Raw genomic sequence first — 24455 nt, forward strand, 5'->3', positions numbered from 1 at the left:
TGAGGTTGGTTTTGTTATGGCTGCAAGCTTCTTTCAAAATGATGAAAATGTGTAGTGAAACATCAATGCAAGGCTTAGGTCATTGAGAGTTCTTAACTGTTTTGGAACATGGCCAAAATGAGTTTTTTTCTGAATGAGCAGGGTTCTGTTGGTTTGATGTGTTTGCAAGTAGTGACTGCTACTGGTTTCTCATCATAACATCTGCTGTTTTATGTTGCTCTTGGCAAGGCCAAGCTTGGTTTTTTTTTGACAGAAAATTGGAAATGTATCCAAGATGATGTTTGAGAAAATGAAAGAAGTTGGTCTGCTGTGTTATGTTTGATGGCAGGGTTTGGTTCTTTTGTGTTTTTTGACAGAAAAATGGAAAAATGCCAAAGCAAAGTCAATACAGTTTTTAGGATCAATGATCTTTTTCTGTGTTGCAATGTTTGATGGCTGCAGCTGGTTTCATGTCATGACATCTGCTGTTGCAAAGCCAGGCTTGGTAACTTTGGAAGTTTTTTGACAGGTTTGGTAAATGTGAAAAATTGATGAACAAGGCTGCTGTTAGAAGTTGCTTTTGGTCCTGCAGGGTTTTGTTCTTAGGGTGTTTTTTTCGACAGAAAATTAGAAATGCAAAGCAAGGTCATTTTTTAGGATGAGTGAACCATGCTTCTACTGTTGGATGGCTGCTAAGTGCCTTTGTCCTTTACAGAAAATGAGGGAAAAATTCTGCTGGACAGTACAAGGCATTGTTGGAAGTATGGAGTGGAAGTGTCCTTTTGTTCCAAAATTTAAGCAAGCAAGGAATGGCTTTCTTTTTGCTGTTGGTCTTAGGCTGCTACCTGTGCTTCAATTGACAGCAAATGACCATGAAAATCTGCTGCTAGAAGTACCAAGCATGGCAAGGTTCATGGGAGTATGGAGTAGCATGGTGAAACTTGTACTTTTTCAAATTTCAAGCAACTAAGTAATGGCCTCATGTACTGCATAATTTGACTTGGCAAACATGTTTTAAATGATATTTCTGAGCTGTTCCAATTGGCCAAATGTTAGAAAAATGTTTATATCAAAAAGTCAAACATTGGTCAAACTTGCATTTAAATGAGATAGGTCAAAAAATGCCATTTTGATTGGTGAAGTTTTGGCTCATGAAATTTATATTTTTGGAAAGAGGGGATCAAATGTGACTTGTAGGAAAAAACCCCACCAAAATTGGCCAAACGGTTTGAGAGATATGGCCCTTTGAAGTTCAAGATTTTCTGAAATCGATTCGATCATAACTTGCCAACCACACATGGGAATTGAGAGTTCTTGGACTTTTTGGAAATGGGAGAACAAGATCTTCAACTTTCATGTTGGGCAAAAATTCATTTGAAGCTTGTATCATGATGTAAGTTTGAGGATCAAGACTTTCCATTTATGGCAGGTTTCAGTTACAGGTCCAGTTTCCATTTTTGGAAATTTTTGATCTGGCTTCAAATTCTTCCATGATGGTGTTTGACATGATATATGAGGACTATTTGGACATGAATGAGCTCTCACAAACCAATTCCAATCATCAAATCACTGATTAAATGGACAGTTGACCAACAGTTGACTTTTAGGGTTTCTGACTGTCTGCTCATTGACTGATGACTTCCAAACCCTAATTTCTTGAGAACTTGACTTCAAATGATGTCCCAAGTTGTATGAACTCTTGATTATTGATCATGGTGCCCAAATTCCACAAGAATGGCCACCATCCACTGCTTTGACTGACTGTTGACTTTCTAGGGTTTTTGACTGTCTGTGTATGAACTGATGACCTCTGAGCCTTCAACCCTTGACTTGAACACTTCAAATGGACCTCCAAGTCACGTGAACTTGTTGGACAAACCCTAGGGCCTTGGCTCCTTGAGAATTGCACTTGCTTGCTTGACTGACTGATCTCCTGATCAGTTTGACCTAATTTCTTGATTGGCTTGCACTTGAGGCAAAAGAGGCAATGCAATGCTATGCAATGGACCATGATATGCTATGACCTAATATGAAAATGTATGTACAATGATAGGTGCAAATTTGAGGTGCTACAATGAGTTTCTTTCTTTCTTTTACCCCTTTTGAGCGAGAGATTCCCCGATATCTGGTTGTGGCGCCTTTGCATTTGCATTTAAACTGCCGGGTGTTCCTACGAGCCTTCCACTTGGTGTGTCGATATTTGGTTCGGGAGGCTTCTGTCAAGATTTTATTTCACATATTCTATGTTGGTTGGAAAGGATTTTCACCCCTTTTTGGGTTGGTACGCTTAAAACAATCTTTGGGATTGTTTTACCTGTTTATTGACTCCTTAAAAAAATTTAAATTTTGTTTTGTGGTGGTAGAGCCAGTTACAAATGATTCCCATTCTAACATATGTGACTATGGAGAGGGGTCTCAAAATATTATACTTGATCCTAAATTTCTCATATTTAGGAGTCATGATATCTATGGTTGGAGAAAGTCAAATCTTACTTTTAAGATGTTAGATCTTTTTCGAAAGGAGAGGGAAAGTCTGAACATCATCAAGGGTTATGTTTGTCGTTTCAGCATGGTTTCCTTATACAATGATAAATCTAAGACTCATGTCATGAATGATTGTCGTGTGGCCACTCAGCCTTTAGTTTTGGCCGAACATTAGGAATAGGCCAGGAGCTTATTGGTTGTGTTTATCGAGTTCATTGTATTTATTTTGTTTTAACTCTTCCTTGCTTAGATTGACTGATTAAGTTTGTTTTCCTTTTGGAAGATATCATGGAATCTACTAGAGAAGTCAAGGTTTGGAAGAAGTGCCGCTCCCAAATGGTGGTGAAAGTTACCAAGGATAAGTTTATCTATCGAGGATTGACTTCTAGTAATGTGGGGAGTCCATCATTTATGATGGAGAATGTGGATACCCATTAGCCTCTCATGAAATATCCTATTATTAAAAATACAAAGAAAACTTTGGCCGATGGTTATGAAAAGGAGAAACTTATATTGGTCTTTACTATTCCATTCTCAACTTCTCTTTATAAGGTCTTTGGATTGATCCTGGAGGAGGATCATAAAACTTGTATTAAGTCAGGGCCTTTGAGTCGTCAACATGTTTTTGCATAATGTCTTTCCCACCTGGCTAAAGCTCTGACCCCGATTGTCTCAATGCTCATGAAAGACGAGGAGTTTAGGACCAAATAAAATAGAGTTTAATCCAGGGCCGAGGCTTTGGAGAAAGGGCTAAAGTAGACTAAGGGTAACATGAAAAATACTAAAAAATGAAGGTAGAGAAAAACAATAAAGGGGAGTTTGAATTGTTTTAACAATAATGAAAACTTTTTGGAAATGAGACACACGCAAAAACAAATAATATCAACACTGAATTTTATACTGGTTCGCTTGAAATCAAAGCTACTCCAGTCCAACCGGCCAAGGTGATTTCGCCTTCAAAAAGGACTTAATCCACTAATCTTGAAAGATTACACAAAAGACCGTCTAAGAGGATAAAGATATCTTAGCCCTCTCAAGTTTACAGACTTCACAAGTCACTTGAGGAGAGTTCAACAAATAAATAGAATTACAGTAATGCTTAGTGCTTCTAGGTAAGCAAAAATTACACAAGGTAAAAGCAAAAGAATTGTTCACACTTTTAGAGCAGCAACTCGTGTGAGAAAGAGAATGAATGATAGATATGAAATTAGTGTTGCATTCTCGTGTGTTTCAGTTGTCTCCTTAGTGAAGTGTTCCATCCTTTATATAGGAGTGATGAGAATACCGTTGAATGTTTGAATGTCAGAATCTTTAGCAATGATGGATGATTAATGTCATTAATCTCCGTGCTCTTTCCAAAGTAGATTTGGGGCACCATAACTTTCTTCCTGAATTAGATTCTTTCCATAAGTGAAAGTCTTCATAGCTAAGTCTTTGGAAATAAGATTCTGAATCAGAAGGTTCATATATCGGAGTCTCTATTCAGCAAGTGTATCTTCAGATAGATGCTTGTCGCTAACTCTCTTCAGAGTTTCTTTCGATTGGTTACATCAGAGTGTAAAGCTTCAGATCCTAGAGTAAATTCTTCCGCTTTAGAGTGTCTGATGTCTCTTGTTGTGTTTACACTTCCTTTAATCAGAGTTAGAGCTTCTGCTTGCGTATCTTTTAAGTGGTATTTCAAAACTTGTATCTGTATCTAATGAATGTCTATCTGACTATTTTGATTAGAGTCCTGCACACTTAGATAAATTTTGTTAGGGTACCATTTTTGTTTCATCCTTTGTTATCATCAAAATCTTAGAGATACATTATAGATACTAGATTTGTTCTTACAATCTCCCCCTTTTTGATGATGAATTTTTTTTAGAGTGATGATGAAACAGTGATATTATATAAAAAAAAGTAATATCTAAGAGTCGTATGAGAGATGACTCCCCCTGAGATGGATTATAGGATTTCTCAGAAGTTCTTACCAGACTTTCCTTGTGTGGCAGCTAGTTTGTACCTTAGTTGTTATCCTGCATAACTTTAGTTTTCATAAGGTATTAAGATATTAATGTGCACGGTGCAACAAGAGGCTTAGATATATTTTCATCAGAGCTGTATTAGTTCTCCTTTTCGTCAGACTAAAAAAGACATAGAAAAAAATGCAAGAAAAAAGGTTCATATATATGAGAAAACTAGGTACAGGTAAGCAGTAATTCAGAAAGAGAACACATAATACATAACAGAAAACATAAGGAAAAACAACAAAAGAAGCCTAAGTGCCTAAGCGTTTAGAAGAGGAGGCATCCTTTGGAGCAGCTGAGTCAGCAGGTTCTGAATATTGTTGTTGACGGAGTTCTGGTGATCCAATCTTGCTCGCACTATCTGTTGCTCCTTCTGTAGTTCTTCCAAAGTTTTCAGGGCCAGAGGAGCGAAGCCAGAGTTTGATTGCTCCCCCTGAGTCAGAGCATCAGCACTAGCCTTTGCAGCTTCTTCCGCAACTATGCGTGCTGCTTCTTCAGCGTCAGCTTTTGCTTTTGCCTCAGCTTCAGCAGCAGCCATAACAATAGCTTTAGTAACAGCCTTCTCTGCAGCTTCTCTAACCCGTTTCTCTTCTTCCAGGCGAGCTTTCTCTTCTACTTCTCTTCTGGCCTTTTCCTCAGCCTCTCTGACCAATCGTGCCTGTAGCCTTTCTCCAGCGTCTCTGACGAAGTCGTTGTGGACTTGTTCAGAGAGGACTTTCAGTTTGAAGGCTTTAGAGGTCATCCATTTGATCACTCTGTTCTAGTGAATCCTCACTGCAGAGGGATCATCAATGATACTGGAGTTTATAGTTAGAGACTTGATCTTCTTTACTGAAGACTCAACAAATAAAAAGATTGCTTCTTCTAGGGTGGGAAAGGTCGTTTCTGGTTCAGTGTTAGGGGATGGGGATGTTGGTGGTGTTTGGTTGGTGTCAGTGGGAGTCTGAGAGGTAGGGATGATGATGTTTGCAGAGGATGGTATGATGGGAGTATTAGAGGGTGGTGTTGTGGGTTGTTCTGGTGGTGGGTTTGGTGGTTGTTCAGATGGTGGTGTTTGGGGTTGTTCAGATGGTGGTGGAATTTGTCGTTCAGGTGGTGGAGTGTTAGCTTCCGGTTGTTGTTGTGAGGCAAGAGCACGTGCCTGAAGCTGTGCTAGTGTGGGTGATTGAGGGTCAGAAGGTTCTGAGTCAGATGATAGAATGTATTAGGGTGGTGATGAAGGTCTAAAATATGTTGGTGAGATAGATTCGTTAAGCATTTCTGCTTCAGATACTGGTAAGGTTGTGATGGAGAGGTTGAATTTTTGAAGTGGGGGAGATGGTGGATTAGAGGTTGGAGTATCAGAGGGTTTAGTGGTAGAGAGTGGGGTTTCAGAGTGGGTGTAAATAGGTGTTGTTTGGGGAAGAGAAGAAGCAATTTGCTTTAAATTGACAGAGCGAGAAGGAGGAGACAGAGACTTACTTGGTGATTCAATCAGAGGGACCGGAGGTCTTAACATAAAAGTTTCCCCCAACTTTTCTTTCTTGGCCTTCTTTGACTTATCAGAAGGCTCTCGCGTTCTCTTCATAAAGTTTGGTGGATGCTTAGGCAGCCAATCCATAGAGAACTCTGAGATGTCAACTCCTTGGCTTGCGAGATCCTTAAGATAATGTGCCACAACCTCTGAAGGATCAATCTTGGAGAAGAGGTAGAGGCCATTTGGAATCTTCCTATGATCCTTGAGTGCTTCCCAGGAGGTATCTAAAGAGGGTTTCTCCCTGACTTTCTCAATCACCCCCATGCTCTTCCGATTGTGAGCGTTTAGAGGCCTTCCAATGTCAATTGTGACATCCTCCATCAGATTGTGATGGATCAGGTGATCCACCAGCCCGCTCTCGATCAGAATATCGAAGATAAGCCTTCCCAGAGGGATGTAGGTTCTGGGCTTCATGTTGTTTCTTGTGTCTTTGACAGAGTCTCTGAGGTATTTGAAGAGCAGTGCTGGCAGATTCAGCTTGAGCCCTTTGTGAAGGCAGTAGAGTATGCACTTCTGATCCGTGTTGGTGTAGTCAAAAGAGTTAGAGGCTGGGTGGTGATGAATGGTTCCCAGAATTATCTTCATCCAAACTCGGAGGTTCTGGTGAAGTTCCTTATTTTTGGAGGAGTTCCCTTCAGCGTTCTGTTGGAAAATGGTTGGGGCAATTTCCTGGGAGAGGTACTTTGCCCTAGGGTTGATGTTGTAGATTCTTCTTCCCCCTGTCTTCTCCATATTCAGAAGGGAGGCGATGGACTTCTCAGTGATGACAGTCTTGATCCCCAAAACATGTCATACAATGTAATGGTCATATGAGTCTACAAAACGCCAGAACTCTTTTACGAGATAGGTATAGACAGGGCCATAGAGCCTTTGGAAATAGGTTTCCCGCCCTTGCATTCTGAGTTCCTCATTAAGGTCTATTCCATTGCGCTTCATGTTCTCGAAATCTACCAACGATTCACACAAAACTTCAAGCTTTTCAAATGGAGTGGCAAGACAGATATGTGGTTCACGATCCAAAATGTGTGGTTCTTTGTAAATAGGAGTAGAGACAACACCGGTTGTAGCAGTTGTTTGTTGAGAAGAGATGGGAGTTTGTTCCGTTGATTCCATTTGCTGAGAGTAGTTGTAGACGGATTATTGTTAGGAATCCATGAGAGAGTTGATGAAGTAGATGAAGATTGATGAACTGATGAACTGAGAGGGAAGGAGGTTTGTGTAGGCTGTGAGTGTAAAGTGTGAAATTGTGAATTGTGAAACATATAAATACAAAATGGAAAGCATGCAAAACGACATAGTTAGGAACAATTGAGAAGTTAGAAAATTAATGATGGCACATAAAACGGGTTGACACGCTTAGGGGAGACATGATTACAACCCATGATAGAAGTCTAATCCCCAAACTAGCACACTGCTCGAGGAGATCTCAAGGGTATGTCTCTTAATTTCTACTAGACAGCTGTCTAGAAGATCCAAGGTCAGACGCAAAATGCCCCACGTGTTGATCTATTTGATCTTCACGAATACCAAGGGATTGGATCCTGAGGATTTCTGATTCAAATGACTCCTAACTGGTAGAAGTATCAGAGTTAGATCCGGATACCAGATGTTATTTCAGAGCCTTATTTTGCTATTTCAGAGAAGCACATTAGTTTTATTCTGGGCAAATTTCGATTTTTAAATGTTTCAGAATAAATGAGAATCTATCTTCAGCGAGGGGTTTAGTGAAAATATCAGCCCATTGATGGTCTGTATCAATAAATTTTAAAGATATTACCCCTTTCTGAACATAGTCTCTGATAAAATGAAGTTTTATTTCTATGTGCTTAGCTCTGGAGTGCAAGATAGGGTTCTTACTTAAACATATGACAACAGTATTATCACAGAAGATAGGAACGTTACTCTCAAATATCTGAAGGTCTTCTAGTTGATTTTTCATCCAGAGCATCTAAGTAGTGCATAGTGAAGTTGATATATATTCAGCTTCTGCCGTAGACAGAACGATGGTTGACTGTCTTTTGCTGGCCCAAGATATGAGATTGTTTCCCAAGAACTGATAGTTCCCAGATGTGCTTTTGCATTCCATTCTGTCCCCTGCATAATCTACATCACAATATCCAGAGAGCATATACTCTGATATTTTCTCATACATCAAGCCAAGGTTAGGAGTTCCTTTCAGATATCTTAGGATTCTTTTAACTGCTGTTAAATGGGATTCCCTTGGATCTTATTGGAATCTGGCACAAAGACATACACTAAAAATAATGTCAGGACGGGCAACCGTCAAATAGAGGTGAGGGCCTATCATACCACGATAAAGCTTCTGACAAACCTTTTGACTAACTTCTTCTTTCTCCAGAATGCAGAGTGGATGCATGGGTGTCTTTGCTGGTTTGCATTCTGACATTTCAAATTTCTTCAGAATGTCTTTTATGTATTTACTTTGATATACATATGTAGCTTCTGGAGCTTGATTGATTTGAATTCCCAGAAAGAATTTTATTTCTTGCATCAAACTCATTTCAAATTCTGTCTGCATTAGCTTAGAGAATTCTTGACAAACAGAGGGGTTAGTTGAACCAAAATCTATATCATCAACATATATCTGACATATCATGAGATCATTTCTAATGTTTTTACAGAAGAGTGTAGAGTCAACCTTTCCTCTAATAAAGTCATGTTCCAGAAGAAAGTTGCTTAGTCTTTCATACCAAGCTCTAGGAGCTTGTTTTAGACCATACAATTATTTTTTCAGTTTAAAAATATGTTCTGGACATTTAGAGTTTTCAAAACCTGGGGGTTGTTGAACATACACTTCTTCTGATATATAACCATTTAGAAATGCGCTTTTGACGTCCATTTGATATAATTTAATGGAGTGATTTACAGCGAATGAAACAAGTAAACGAATGGATTCTAACTTGGTGACTGGAGAAAAGTTTTGGTTGTAGTCAATTCCTTCTTGTTGACTGTAACCTTGTGCCACCAACCGTGCTTTGTTTCTGACTACTTCTCCATTTTTGTTCAATTTGTTTCTGAATACCCATCTTGTTCCAATAATACGAGTTCCTTTAGACTTTGGGACAAGATCCCAAACGTCATTCTTTGAGAATTGATCCAATTTTTATTTCATTTCCAGAACCTAGTCATTATCTTGAAGTGCCTCATCACAGGAAGTAGGCTCAATCAAAGATACTAATCCCAGAAGAGTTTCTTCAGATACTTTGAATGTTGACCTTGTTCTGACAAGTTCATCCTTGTTTCCCAGAATCAATTCTTCAGAGATGCTCGGGAGATTTCTTGATCTTTTCTGGATAGTTGAGATTTCAGTTGCTTCTAGACTTTGTTTCTCAGCTTCTTCTGATGCTTTAGTCTTTTTGTCAAAACCTGCAAGAGTTATCTCCAAATCTGCAGGTTTTTCAACTAGCTTTGACTTTTCAGGGTCAAGGTTATCATCAAATCTAACATGTATTGATTCTTCCATAATTTTGGTTTCTGTGTTGTATACTCTATAACCTTTAGAGCGTTCTGAGTATCCTAACATAATACCTTTTTGTGCTTTTGAATCAAACTTGTTCAGATGTTCTTTAGTTTTAAGAATAAAACATGAGCATCCAAACAGATGGAAGTAAGAAATGTTGGGTTTTTTTCCCTTGCACAGTTCATAGGGAGTCTTCTCCATAATAGGCCTTACAGAGATTCTATTATGAATATAATACGCTGTATTTACTGCTTCAGCCCAAAAGTGCTTAGCCACATTTGTTTCATTGATCATGGTTCTGGCCATTTCTTGGAGTGTCCTATTCTTCCTCTCTACAACTCCATTTTGTTGTGGAGTTCTAGGGCAGGAGAAATCATGGGATATTCCATTTGAATCAAACAGTTCTTCAAAGAACTTATTTTCAAATTCGCCACCATGATCACTTCTGACTCTGATGATTTTAGAGTCAAATTCATTTTGCACTTTAGAACAGAAGCTAGTGAATACAAAGTGAGACTCATTCTTGTGCTTTAGAAATTTTACCCATGTCCAGCGACTAAAAACATCAACAATGACCAGTCCGTACTTCTTTCCATTGACTGACGCTGTCTTAACAGGTCCAAAAAGGTCAATGTAAAGAAGTTCTAGAGGCATAGAGGTGGAAACAACATTTTTCTTTTTAAAAGATGTTTTTGAAAATTTTCCTTTCTGGCATGCCTCGACAAAGCATCTGAAGAAAACTTCAGCTTAGGTAGACCTCTGACTAACTCGAGTTTATTTAGCTGAGAGAGTTTTCTCATGCTAATATGGCCCAAGCGTCTATGCCATACCCATTGCTCTTCGTGTACAAACATCAAACATTTTACATTTTGATCTTTTAGATCTGAAAGATTTAATTTGTAAATGTTTTTTTTTCTCTCGCCAGCGAATAGAACTGTTCCATTATTCAGATTAATTGCTTTACATGTTTTTTTATTGAAGATTATATCATAACCATTATCACTTAATTGGCTTATTGATAACAAGTTATGTATTAATCCTTCTACATAGAGAACATCAGATATAGACAGAAGATATCCATTACCAATAGTTTTGGAGCCTCTGATTCTTCCTTTCTGATTTCCTCCGAAACCTATAAAGTCAACATCTTTAAGTTCCAGGCTTTGGAGCATATGCTTTCTTCCCGTCATGTGTCATGAGCATCCAGAGTCCAGGTACCACGATTGGTGTCTTAACTCTACTGCATAGGATATCTGCAACATAAACAATCTTTTCCTTTGGTACCCATAATCTTTTGGGTCCTTTGTGATTAGTTTTCCTAGAGTTTCTGAAGACTTTTAGTTTTCTAGCATTAGTAAAACGTTGTGCTTGTGCATGTGTGTAGTGATAAGAAAATTGGGATTTAGGTTTGTCATCTGTATATGATTTGTCTTCACTAGAATCATATCATATTCCTCTTTTCTTATTCTGACTGACTCCATAAATCATAGAAGCCATTCTGCTTCTTTCTATCCCATTTTTCAGAAACTTTTGAAAAGATTTTTCATATTTATATATCATTGTGTTGGAAGTTTGTGGAGCTTGAGATAAAGCTTCTTCAAGTTTTAAACATTATTTATTTGTGGAGTCTCTTTCTTTTGTTAGAGTCAGAATATCATCCTTTAATTCCGAAACTGTTATCTCAAGCTTATCACATTCTTTAATGGTTCCTTCAAGGACCTTTTTTAGTGCTTTAAATTTTTGTTTAAGTTTCTGATATGAGTTTAAAGATTCAGAAAGGCATGATTCAAGGTCAGAGCGAGAAAGATCAAAAAATACATCTTCAGGATCAGACTCTCCATCTGATGAGTTTCCAGAAGTGGTATCTATGAATGCAACATTTGCCTGTTCTTCAGAGTCTGATTTAGAGGAATCAGATTCCAAGTCGTCCCAGGTGTCCATGAGTCCCTTCTTGGTTTTAAAGGAGTTTTTCTTGAAAACTTTCTCTTCTGGAGCTTTCTTTCTTAAGCTTTGGGCATTCGTTTCTATAATGACCTGTTTCCTTACATTCATAGCATGTTACCTCTTTGTTTGATTTGCTTCTGGAGGTTGATTCTGAGCGATCTCCCTTGGGTCTTGGTTTTCTGAAGTTGTTATTCCTTTTTCTCCTGAGTTGTTTTACTCTTCTGGTCAAAAGGGACAACTCTCATTCATCGTCAGAGTCTTCCTTTTCAGAGTTGTCATTGTCTTCTTCTTCAGCTTGGAGGGCCTTATTCCTTTTTGGTTTACGTCTCTCAGATCTTGATTTCAGGGCTACAAATTTGTTCTTCTTTTGAGGCTCATCTTCCTCAAGTTCTATCTCGTGACTTATGAGGGAGCTAACAAGTTCTTCAAGGCTTATGTTGTTCAGTTCCTTTGATAATTTTAATGCACTGACCATGGGTCTCCACTTCTTTGGTAAGCTTCTGACAATCTTTTTGACATGATATGTAGTTGTGTAGCCTTTGTCCAGAACCTTCAGTCCTGCAATTAAAGTTTGAAATCTATAAAATATTACCTCTATAGCTTCGTCGTCCTCCATCTTGAAGGCTTCATACTTATGAATTAGAGCCAGAACCTTTGTCTCTTTGACTTATGAATTACCTTCGTGAGTCATCCTCAGAGAGTCAAGTATTTCTTTAATAGTTTCCCTATTGGTGATCTTTTCATATTCATTGTAGGAAATGGCATTCAACATTATTGTTCTGGCTTTGTGATGGTTCTTAAAGTCACGCTTCTGGTCATCTGTCATCTTGTTTTTGGAAATAGCAATACCAACATCAGATATAGGAGGTATGTAGCCAATAGTAACTATATCCCATAGATCAGCGTCATAACCCAGAAAGAAACTTTCGATTCTGTCTTTCCAATAATCAATTTTTTCTCCATCAAAGATTGGAGGTTTAACATTATAACTATCTCTTTCGTTGGTGTTAGCCATAGTGTTTTTCTCACGCTGGATCTCTCTATGTTGTTAAGTGTTTGATTAGAAAATCAATAACATAGCCGAAGCTCTGATACCAATTGAAGGTAGAGAAAAATAAGAAAGGGGGGTTTGAATTGTTTTAACGATAATGAAAACTTTTTGGAAATGAGACACACGTAAAAACAAATAATATCAACATTGAATTTTGTACTGGTTCGCTTGAAATTCAAAGCTACCAGTCCACCCGGCCAAGGTGATTACACCTTCAAAAAGGACTTAATCCACTAATCTTGAAAGATTACACAAATGATCGTCTAAGAGGATAAATATCTCTTAGCCCTCTCAAGTTTACAAACTTCACAAGTCACTTGAGGAGAGTTCAACAAATAAATAGAATTATAGTAATGCTTAGTACTTCTAGGTAAGCAGAAATTACACAAGGTAAAAGCAAAAGAATTGTTCACACTTTTAGAGCAGCAACTCGTGTGAGAAAGAGAATGAATGATAGATATGAAAGTAGTGTTGTATTCTCGTGTGTTTCAGTTGTCTCCTTAGTGAAGTGTTCCATCCTTTATATAGGAGTGATGAGAAGACCGTTGAATGTTTGAATGTCAGAATCTTTGGCAATGATGGATGATTAATGTCATTAATCTCTGTGTTCTTTCCAAAGCAGATTTGGGGTGCCATAACTTTCTTCTTGAATTAGATTCTTTCCATAAGTGAAAGTCTTCATAGCTAAGTCTTTGGAAATAAGATTTTGAATCAGAAGGTTGAAATATCAGAGTCTCTATTCAGTAAGTGTATCTTCAGATAGATGCTTGTCGCTGACTATCTTCAGAGTTTCTTTCGATTGATTACATCAGAGTGTAAAGCTTCAGATCCTAGAGTGTGTTCTTCCGCTTCAGAGTGTCTGATGTCTCTTGTTGTGTTTACGCTTCCTTTAATCAGAGTCAGAGCTTCTACTTGCGTATCTTTTAAGTGGTATTTCAAAACTTGTATCTGTATCTGATGAATGTCTATCTGACTATTTTAATTAGAGTCCTGCACACTTAGATAAATTTTGTTAGGGTACCATTTTTGTTTCATCCTTTGTTATCATCATAATCTTAGAGATACATTGTAGATACTAGATTTGTTCTTACAAAAAATACTTAGAGGATAAAGATAAAGAGATTTCCTTGGTGTGGAAGAGTCACCGATCTTTAAAGTATAAGTTGAAAGATGTGTGCAAAAAGGTGACATCCCTTACCAACCAAAAGGCTGCACTAGAAGTCTAATTTGCTAAGGAAATATAGGCCTTTCTCGATAGCCTAATATCTACAAACTAGCAGAGGTTTAATGCAACTGTGACCCATATCTCTTTTCTAAATCCCATAGGTGGTATGAATCTAGAGGTATCAAACTAGACAAGGAAATTATGTATAGGAACATACTAGATCCTCCTGTTAGTTGATATTTAATATCTTGTTTGATTTTGTATGGTTGGGGATTTTTGGTCCCGACCTTTTGTTTTAATCTAAGACAAATAATGTTCTTTTGTCGTTTGTTTCATTTTGCAGATCTAATCGCGAGGGTGTTCCTAGCCAAAGGTGTCCCCACTTTACCCCTTCTCAATTAAAACTCTTAAAAGGGTGGATTGCTTTAGAAGTTATCTTCTTCATTACACTGGATAACTTGTCAGGTGATGTTCTTCTGTTGCCACCATAATGGTTTTGGCCTTCGTCCTTGCTTCACTGGGAAACATGTTTGGAATTTATTAATAAATATAAATGAAATTTAAGAGAGAGTTTATTCGTGAAATTCATATATTGGATTATGATCTTTACAAAATTTGATGACCATTTAACTAAAAAATAACTTAAGTTTTATTGCATTCTGTGTCTAGGGTATTGTGTCCCCCAAAAGGGTTTCTAGTGTGTAGGACCCTTTTCTCATGCTAGAAGTAACTTGATAAGGTCCCTCCTAATTTGGTGTTAGTTTCCCCTATATGTGTTTCTATAGCCTACATATTTTATTCTCAATACATGACCTCTGGGAGTGAAAGCTCTAGGAACGACCTTCTTTTTATACTTGGATGCCATCTTTTGCTTTATTAAGGTCTCACTTAGGACAACCTTATCTCTTATTTTTTCTAAGAGATCTAATTCTTCTCAACAATCTTCATTTTTAGCTTCCCGAGGGACCCGATGAGAGGTTCTTCAGCTAAGCTCATCCATTTCTACCATGATGCTTTCTTGTGATCCATAAGTTATACAAAAGGGTAATTCATTTGCTGAAGAGTGAAGGGTGGTCCCTTTAAACCTGTGGAAGTTCTCATCCTAGTTGCATTTGGAATCATCCAGTCTTTTTCTCAGTCCTCTAAATAAAATGTTTGCTGATTATTCTTGGATGCTAGTTTAAGGGTGCTATACTGGAGCAGAATGGTGAGTTCGATACAAGTTCTCCATCAACTCCATGGATATCTTCTCCGTAAATTGTGCCATGTTGTCAGTCACTACAACTTGTGGGGTCCCAAACCAAGTGAGTGTATTCCATTTGAAGAAACATAAGACGTTGTGGCTAATGATTTTTGCCAATGGTTCTGCTTGATCCATTTCTGAAGATAATCTACGACTATAATTAGATTTTTGAGTTTCCTTTGTGATAATGAGAATGGTTCTAAAATTTCAATCCCCACCATGCGAAATGCCACATGGAAGATAAATTGATCATTCCATCTAGAGGTTCTAAATAAATGCTATTGTGTGTTTGGAAATTGGGGCACCTCTTGACCCGTATATTGGCATCCTCTCTCATGTTCGGGCAAAAATAGCCAACCCTAAGGGTCTTTTGGCTGACATGTGTTCCCCAGGTGTTTCCCTATCAAACCTTCGTTCCTCTAATACCTTCTTCTCTCTCTCTCTCTCTCTCTCTCTCTCTCTCTCTCTATATATATATATATATATATATATATATATATATATTTATCCTTCGACAAATGAGTATGAGCAAGATTTTCTTTTAACTTTTATTTCTTCTTTTCGATCTTCCAAGATCTCTCGGTGATTATGTATTTTATTATTAGTGTCATGCAACTTGGAGTTATTGGTTATTTTTCTATTGCTTTCACCTCTTCATTTATGCTTGGCATAGTCAATGTATCATGTATGACAATGTTGTTGTGGCTACTTATCTTGTAATTGGTAAACCAACTTAAATGTTTTCCTTTAGTGATATGTGATGTAGCTTCACCTTTTGAACCTCTCCATAGTCTCTTTTACCTTTGTTAGATTATTTTGCATTATGATATATTTGGCTTAGTATTCACCTCAAACCTGTAACATGATGAGTTGTTATCTGACTTTATTATGGATGTTTTGGCTTCTATTTCAAATGGAAATTGAAGCTCATATATGCATGATTCGTACACTGATTGGTTGTTTGAAGTGGGGAATTCAAATGTATAGATACCTCTAACCCGTGGCATCACTCATTCTCCAAAAGGAGTTTGAAACCACTTCCTTTGACATTAGAGGACTCGTCCACAAATACGATACATATAGTGGAAATGTGTGTCTCCTCAATAGTATTCTCGACCATAAAACTCTGCAAACACTTAAGCTTTGAGTGCTTTCCTAATATTTAAGAAGATATCAATTTATAACCCTATGTCCAACTTTATCATTCTTCATTCCATGTTCGATTTTTGGAGTATCTACCGAATAAAATAGTTGGTCCTTACCATTATGGAGTGCAAAAGGAAATAATCTCTTAGTTTCTTGGTTACTACTATTAGTGTTATAATGATCTTCTATGAAAGTGAGAAAAATACAAAAGAAGGGGGGGGGGGGGGTTAAGGTGAGAAAACTATACACAAGAAGGGGGAAGGGGTTGAATTATGTATAGGGAAATTTACTTCTTATTCTTAAACCTATTCAGAACCTAAGATGTCAAGCTTAGATTCTGATCTAAGTAAGAGTTTGAATCAGATCAGAGTCTGACTTTAGATTTTATTGCACAACTGAATATAAATGCATAAGTAAATAAAGAGACATAGAATATATCATGGTTCCTCTCAAACCGAGAATAGTCCAGTCGCCTTGTAGGACAAGATATTTTTCACTATAGTCACTCAGATTAGAATTTTCTCAATCAAACTAGAAAGAGACTTCTTCTCAAGCCCTCAATCAAGAGATTTCATTGCCTGAACGACCCGTTCAAGACTTCCCGCTCAATCCCACTGAATAAGACTTCTGCTCTGCCCTCAAGCATGAGACTTTAATGCTCAATCTATCCAAAAAGAGACTTCTACTCTGCACCTAAGCACGAGACTTCAGTGCTCAATCTATCCAAAAAAAGACTTTTGCTCTGCATGCAAGCATGAGACTTTAATGCTCAATCTATCCAAAAAGAGACTTATGCTCAAGCACTCATCAAGAGACTTCTTACATATTCTAATCGTCATATTAGATTAGTAATTTGCTTATACACTTGATACTCTTATCAGTGGTGCATAGTTACAACACTGATCCTGATGTCTTTAAGATTTCTAAGATTAATAATGGTAAGAAATTTTAAGACCTTATTGTCCAAGATAACAAATACACATAAGTGATTTGGCTTGTATCAGACCCTATTTCTGTTGTATGGTTTTGTTGACAACTTATTCAAAGACTTCCACAGTATTTGAATCTTTAGCATATTTAGAGTTTTCAACCAAAGTCAACGAACCTATGATGATCAACTGGATCATTCATCTTTAACACCTTCTTCATATCCTTGAACTTCCTTTTATAGGACTAGGAAAATAGCCGTAGGAGTATTTAAACATGACAAATAGGCCTGTTGAAGAAGTATGACAAGAGTCGTTGGAATTAGGCATCTGACATGAAGCTTTGTTCATTGAATAATAACAACGCGCTCAGCACCTTTCAAGGTACTAGATATCTACCAATAAGTAGAGCAAATTGAAGATGTCACATCTTTATTTCTTGAGCCTTGCAAAATGAAACCCTAGTAGACTTTGTCCAGAATTCTGGGGCTTTCATAAGACAAGACTGCTTTGGTACAGTGTACAAATCAAATGCTTTTCAGTCTTTCAGAAGCTGAGTTGTCATTAGAGGTTGATCGAGACCAGAGTCTGAAGCCTTCAGATGTTGATGAACAAATTACAGATTTTGATCAATCAAAATATGAATCACTTCTTTATTTAACCGAGTCTTTTTATAGGATTTAAAACCTTGATAAAGTTTGACTTCAGATCCCGGGGGCTTGGTTCTGATCCTTTAGATTCAGAACAACTTCGTTTCTCTTTAATGATTCTTCTAAGTGATTAACTTGATTTATATCAAGGTTAATGTATTGTGATCCTGCACACTAGAACAATCATTAGTAAACCTTATTGTTCTTTAAATACTTTGTTATCATTAAAACCTTTTAAGGGCATGAACAAATCTTATTCCAATAATCTCCCCCTTTTTATGATGATAAACATATGTATTTAAGAATAATGGTTGATGATTTAAGTAACACAGACTAACATTAGAATCTGAGGTTTGTAAGCTCCCTCTAAGTTAGACAGTCCATTAAGGTGAGGTTTATAAGCTCTCTCTAAATATGATAGTCCATTAAGATGAGGTTTGTAAGCTCCACTTAACTCCTTATCTATGTTAATATAATCCTATAATTTTAATCAACAAATTCTAACATCAGAGTCTTTCTTTAGTCTGAGGTTGGCAAGCTCCCCCTAAGTTTGGCAAGCCTTAGGTTGAGGTTTGTAAGCTCTTCCTTTAGTCTAACAATTCATTAAGGTAAGGTTTGTAAGCTTTCCTTAAGTTCTTGTCTTTGTTTAAATAAAATTAGCCATTTAAGCTCAATAATATAAATTACTCAAAAATATAAATAACATAAAGCTTATAATTAGAAGTTGTTTTGGCAGAAAACTGCTTTGTTCGAGTTCTGATGCTTTAATTTCTTCTTAAATATTCTATGCATTTTCTCCTCCTTTATAAAAAATATTTGAAAAGAAAGAGAATAACAATGAAACTAAGAAAAAAAATTTAAATGCACAAAATTTTGAAAGAGTTTAAAGCACTGAAATATTTGAAACAATTTAATAGTTTTGACACCAACTGAAAATTTTGAAACTATTAAAACTTTTTCAAAAGAAGAAAACAGTTTAAAACAATTCAAATATTTTTCAATAATCTTAAAGAAAAGACAATGAACTAAATAAATTCTTTACTTCTTTTGATAAATCACTAGTGTTCTAGTTTTCAAGGAGTAATTATGATCCAGTATGACATGCTTAATTAGTGATCAGCCTTTAGAATTTCAAAGATCAGAAAATTAAACACACAAATTATTTGATCTTCCAAAATATTTTATCATAAAAGCACATGTTCAGGACAAAACACAAATCAATATTCACTCAACATACATCTGGTTCAAGATGAATACAACTTCTGAACAATTGACTACTCCTATAATTTCAGAGGCTCCTCTAGTCTTTGAAGCAACTTTTGATCAAAATATTAGACCTCTTGAGGACCTTCCTTCAACCTCTCTTCCTTGGGAACTGAAGCCACGAAAGAAGATTAGTTAGAATAAGAAGTCCAAGAGTAGAAGAAGATTAAGAGAAGTGTTTGATTTTGATTTAGATGTAGAAAAGGAATTGGATTTAGATTGGGAAATTTTTTTCTACGCTTGGAGACCAAGGGATGATTAGGTTTAATATTATAAACATATTTTTATAATCATTCCTTTAGTTCAATGAAGTTCTTTTCCCTTTTAGTTTGCATACCATCTTTCAGTCATAACTATTTTCTTTATTGCAAACTGATTTAAGAAGTTCAGAGTTCAAAAAGCCAAACAACAACGCTTTTAACTTGATATTTTATTTTCATTCGATTCATTTGATACATCCAATTAACCACAAAAATTGCTTTGCTTATACAATCATAGGCTAAGAAAAAATACATCCAATTACACTAAGAATCATAATATACAAGTCTTAAGAAAAAAATGCAAAGAAAAACTAAAAACAAGAAAAACAAAAACAATCCAGTCTTAAAACAAAAGTACTATTTTTGATCTAATAGCTGACACGAAGCATTGGATTTCAAGAGATAAAATTATTACAGGATCTGGAAAGACTTAGACACAAGGGAAAGAAAGAAAAAAATAAAAACTAAGGCAGGTTATGAAGACTACCAAAGCTTGAGTGGAGGAAGAGGGAGTTGGGTTGTCCTTACGAAACATCATAATCTTTATTAGAAACTCTTCATCCCGAGGTTAAATGAAACCTCATCCAGATTTACACCAGATCCCTGCAAAGGGACAAGTTCACCCATAACTCATTCAGAAGGAATAAATAATAACTTTATGTCTAAGAGAGGCAGTGTTATCGTCAGGAGATTGAAGATTACTTGATACATTTCATTCTTATGCCTGAGTGAAGGAGAAGAATAAGATCATAGTCAGATACTCCCAATTATTAAAGGAGGACTAGCCTTTCATTCATGCTCTCAAATTGTTTTTTCACGCCAAAGTTTGAGCTAGATCTCAGGTTAGGACAAAAAGCGAGAGACATGAGCTTTTGAAAACCAGGGTAAGGTTGCACAACTGTGTCAGCCATGTTTGAGATATGGGTTGTAAAAACAAAATGAAAAACTTAAACTAAGAGATATCTGTGTAAATAGGGAATGAAAAGGAAAAACCGAGAGAGAAAAAGATTTAAAACAACTAGATTTTTGAAAAGACAAATCACACAAAATATTTTGGTAAACCAACAAGTAAGATAAGCAAGTACAAAGATAAAGTAAGAACTGAAAAGAGATAGATAGATAGATAGATAGATAGATAGATAGAGAGAGAGAGAGAGGCCACTGAGAATCCAAGGAGTAAAGCATTACTACTCTACAGATTAATCCCAAATAGCTTCGCATCTAGCATAACAATTTTTAGACATGTGGATTTTTATAAAAAGTTACAAGTAATCTTTATTATTTTTCTGAGTCAGAGAGTTTGATGCTTTTTAGAGGCCACGTGTCATTAGAGACTGTTCAAGACTTTTATGAATCTATTTCTGATTAGATTTAGTCTTTGATACTCCATATTCAAAATCAACTGATTATATTAAGTCTTTAAGATACAAGGGGTTAGACAAGCAAAATAACTCATTAAATGATTGATTTAAACAACAACACTTTTCTGATAAAAAATTTTGAGCCCACAATACTTGGTTCTGAATATAGAATAAGAGCGAGGATATAAAAGAATATTTTCCACTTGTTCTGAAAATTATTACGCAAACATATTATCTAAGATAGTTATGCATCAAACAGATAAATACACAGACTAAAGGAAATAATATCTCATTCAAAAAAGTTGTCTAGATAAAAAGAAGGAGTTTAAACATACCTTAGTGTGGCTTCTGAACAAATTTTGGTTCCAACAATGTTCTTACTGATGAGAATAAGTCTTAAACACTCTGTTTGTTGAACCTAGTGATCGTTCAGTGCAGTCTCTATGTAGTACTGGTAACCATAATACTCTTATTCTTCTTTTCTCTAGACTTCAACTTTCTTTCCTATTCAGAGTTAGGATTTGGGGCACATGTTTTCCTCTTGTTTTAGGATGTTGTCATCCATTGTCCAAACATTAGGACAAATGCACTATATTTTCCTTTTAGCATATGTGGAAACACAATATCAGATTTTGGTACCCACAAACTTATGGGTCCTTTTGTGTTTGTTACTCTAGGCATTTTCTTAATATGTCCCATTGCCTTAAAGTAATGTCTAGGCTCATTCCAGACTTTCATTTTATATAAATTCTGTCATGGATAAGCTTTGACATTTGTTTCTAAACATTTCAGAAGCTTAGATCTAGAAGTCTTAGGTACTTGTTTTCTTTCAACCTTTGACATGAAGGTCTTAGGTTCTGAACTCCTTTGACCTTTTGACTTTTGGATCATAGTTCCTAGTTTCATCAAAACCACTAACTTTGAGATCTCAGGTTCTGACTTCTGCAGAACTTTTGACCTTGGGGTCTTTGGTTCTATATCAGTCAGAACCTTTAACTTATCTATTATTGACTCTGAGAAGTTCAGAACTTTGATCCATTTAGCATCAGACATAAATTAGTCATTAAGCCTCTTATCAGCATAGCTTAAAGAACATGGTTATGAGAGTTTCTTCCATGTCAAGGTTTGGAAACCACACATTTTCCGTGGAAGCCCATGCCCTCTCCTTTGCTCTTTCTTACTCCATAGATCATGGATGCAAGCTTAATTTTGTTAAGATTTATTGTTAAGAATTCTTCGAGAGCCATATCCTGGTCAAGAAGCAGCTAGATTTTTTTCCAATGTCTCAACAGTTTCTTTAGAAGATTTCAATTCTTCTTTAAGAAAATCAAGTTGTTTCTTAGCATCCTTCATGTACCTTTTCTAAACTTGACAATGGCTCATGAAATCATGAATAAGATCCGACCAATATAGGTTAGAATATACCTCATCTTCCTCATCAAATTCATAGCCATAACCTGACCCGGATTCTGAATCAGAGAGTGTGAGAGCCATCATTCTAAGGTTGGCTTCTTCAGCTTCTCTTTCTGAATATTCTTCATTATCAAGTTCACCCCATGTTTCCTTGAGACCTTTCTAGAACTTGCTCTTGAAAATTTCATTCAGAAGGCCTCCCTTAAATGATATGTCCTTTTGTAGACCAGGACAATCATTTCAGAAGTGACCAGGCTTATTGCAGTTGTAACAGATCTTATGATCATCTTCTCTATTTCTGTAACAGAAACCTTTGAAGTTGGAGCTTCTACCAGAGAGTCTCTTATTTCTCTTGGTCAACTATTGAAATCTCTTGAAGAAGAAAGGTCATTTCCTCATCATTAGAGTCCCTATTAGAATCATCTCCATTAGGAGCTTCTTCTAATTTTATGACTCTTTAGGATCTGGAAGTTTGATCAGTCTTCCTTATAAGTAAGATAAATTATTTGCAAGGTATTTTGCTGTTGTCTTTGAGTCAAGCTGCAAAAGTTCTTAATCTTGCTTTTCAATCAAGCTGATCAAGATTAAACCTTGATTCCTGCAACCAGTACATTTTCCTCACGAGTCAGTCTTAAGGATTAAAGAATCTTTTCATACTTATAAAACAAATTACTCAAAGCAGAAAATGTTACTTGATTTCTTCAATAAGCACACTTGTCCCATGAGCCAGTCTTTAAGATTAAAAATCCTTTCATACTCATAAAACAAATGACTTAGAGTAGAAACAAGTTTCTTGATATCTTCAGCTCATCTTTCTTTCCCTTATGTTGTTTCCATTCTTTGACTAATGAAGGAAACTTCAAAGAAAGTTGAATCACTGACTGAATAGTTTTTCTCACCGAATCTTTTTAGTTTCACTACTAGGTGAAATAAGCAAAGTCAGGCTCTGATACCAATTTAAGGTGAGAAAATTATACACAAGAAGGGGGGGGGGGTTGAACCATGTATAGGAAATTTAATTCTTTTTCTTAAACATGTTAATAACATAAGATGTCAAGCTCAGATTCTGATCCAAGTAAGAGTTTGAATCAAATCAAATTATGACTTCAGAGTTTGTTGCACAACGGAGTATAAATGCAGAAGTAAATAAAGAGACACACAATATATCCTAGTTCCTCTCAAAACGAGAGTTGTCCAGTCCCCTTGCATCACAATATATTTTCACTATAATCACTCAGATTACAGTTTGCTCAATCAAACTAGAAAGAGACTTATACTCAAGCCCTCAAGCAAGAGACTTCATTGCCTAAACAACCGGTTCAGGACTTCCTACTTAATCCCACGGAAGGAGACTTATGCTTCAGTCTCTTCTTAAATACTATGTATTTTCTCCCCATTTGTCATTATCAAAAAGATTTAAGAAAGAAAGAGAAGAACAATAAAACTGAGAAAAATAAAATTAAAAAAAATTTAAATGCACAAAATTTTGAAATTTTTTTAGACGATTTAGAAGTTATGATATCAACTGGAAAATTTGACACCAATTGAAAATTTTGAAATTAAAACTTTTTCAAAAATAGAAAACAATTTAAATTTTTTAATTATTTTTTTAAGAATCTGAAAGAATTTCTTTACTTCTTGTGGTAAATCACTACCATTTCAATTTCCAACAAGTAATTATGATCCAGTATAGGATGCTTAATTAGTGATTGGCTTTGAGAATTTCAAAGATCAGAATATTAAATACACAAGGTGTTTGATCTTCCGAAACTTTGTTATAAAAGCACATGTTCGGGCCAAACCACAAATCTATATTCACTCAACATACACCTGATTCAGAAATGACATTAACCTTGATATAAATCAAGTTAATCACTAAGAAGAATCATTAAAGAGAAGTAAAGTTGGTATGTATCTAAAGGATCAAAACCAAGCATGTTGGATATGAAGTCAAATTACATCAAGGTTTCCAAGCCTATCAAAAGACTCAATTCCATAAAGAGGTGATTCAGATTATGATTGATCATAATCTGTAAGTTGTTCATCAGCATTTGAAGGCTTCAGACTTCGGTCTCGATCCAACCTATGATGACAACTTAGCTTCTAAAGGGATGAAGAGCATATGGTGTTGGTGTAAGCCCTAGAGGCCAATACTTTTGGTACTTGTATCAAATTATTTAAGGTTTTTTTCTTTATTATGTTTGATTAATAAAGTCCCTAGAATAGCTAGTCCGTTTAATGTATCAAGTATGACTTAATCATGAGATCACATAGAACATAAGGATACTATTCTTAAAGTATTCGTAGTCGAGCTTTATTGTGAAGTGGGATAACATTAAAGCATTAAGACTATTATGTTTGTAGACTGATGATTACATCTCATGGATCATGGATAAAGAGTTATCAAGTCTTAAACATAGATATGAATATTAAGAGTAATATTTATACCGGATTGACCCGCTATGAGAATACTATATAGAAAGTTATGCAAAGTGTCATAAGTTATTCTCATGGTGATAATGGTGTATACCACTCTTCGACCTGAAACCACTATGGATCCTAGA

At 36.1% G+C, this 24455-nt stretch overlaps 2 protein-coding genes across 2 annotated transcripts; both read right to left on the minus strand.

Moving 5' to 3' along the window:
* Nucleotides 1-4731: 4731 nt before the first annotated feature.
* On the minus strand, nt 4732-5214 carry LOC127094024 (eukaryotic translation initiation factor 4 gamma-like). Its single transcript, XM_051032902.1, has one exon. It carries the CDS (start codon nt 5212-5214, stop codon nt 4732-4734), a length of 483 nt encoding a protein of 160 aa, XP_050888859.1.
* Nucleotides 5215-5232: 18 nt separating this feature from the next.
* LOC127094034 (uncharacterized) lies at nt 5233-6309 on the minus strand. Its single transcript, XM_051032909.1, has 2 exons — nt 5934-6309; nt 5233-5654 (listed from the first exon to the last, which is right to left on the minus strand). The coding sequence occupies exons 1-2, from the start codon at nt 6307-6309 to the stop codon at nt 5233-5235; spliced, it is 798 nt and encodes a 265-aa protein (XP_050888866.1).
* Nucleotides 6310-24455: the final 18146 nt, after the last annotated feature.

The sequence above is a fragment of the Lathyrus oleraceus genome, chromosome 1 (assembly GCF_024323335.1).
Source record: "Lathyrus oleraceus cultivar Zhongwan6 chromosome 1, CAAS_Psat_ZW6_1.0, whole genome shotgun sequence".
NCBI classification, from domain to species: domain Eukaryota; kingdom Viridiplantae; phylum Streptophyta; class Magnoliopsida; order Fabales; family Fabaceae; genus Lathyrus; species Lathyrus oleraceus.

What these genes read in the sequence shown, in the direction of transcription:
- LOC127094024 (XM_051032902.1), bottom strand. Translation starts at nt 5,214, where the DNA reads ATGACCTCTAAAGCCTTCAAACTGAAAGTCCTCTCTGAACAAGTCCAC.
- LOC127094034 (XM_051032909.1), bottom strand. Translation starts at nt 6,309, where the DNA reads ATGGAGGATGTCACAATTGACATTGGAAGGCCTCTAAACGCTCACAAT. An exon ending in CCCTCTGATTGAATCACCAA is followed by an intron (nt 5,655 to 5,933) that starts GTAAGTCTCTGT and finishes CATCTGACTCAG; the next exon opens with AACCTTCTGACCCTCAATCA.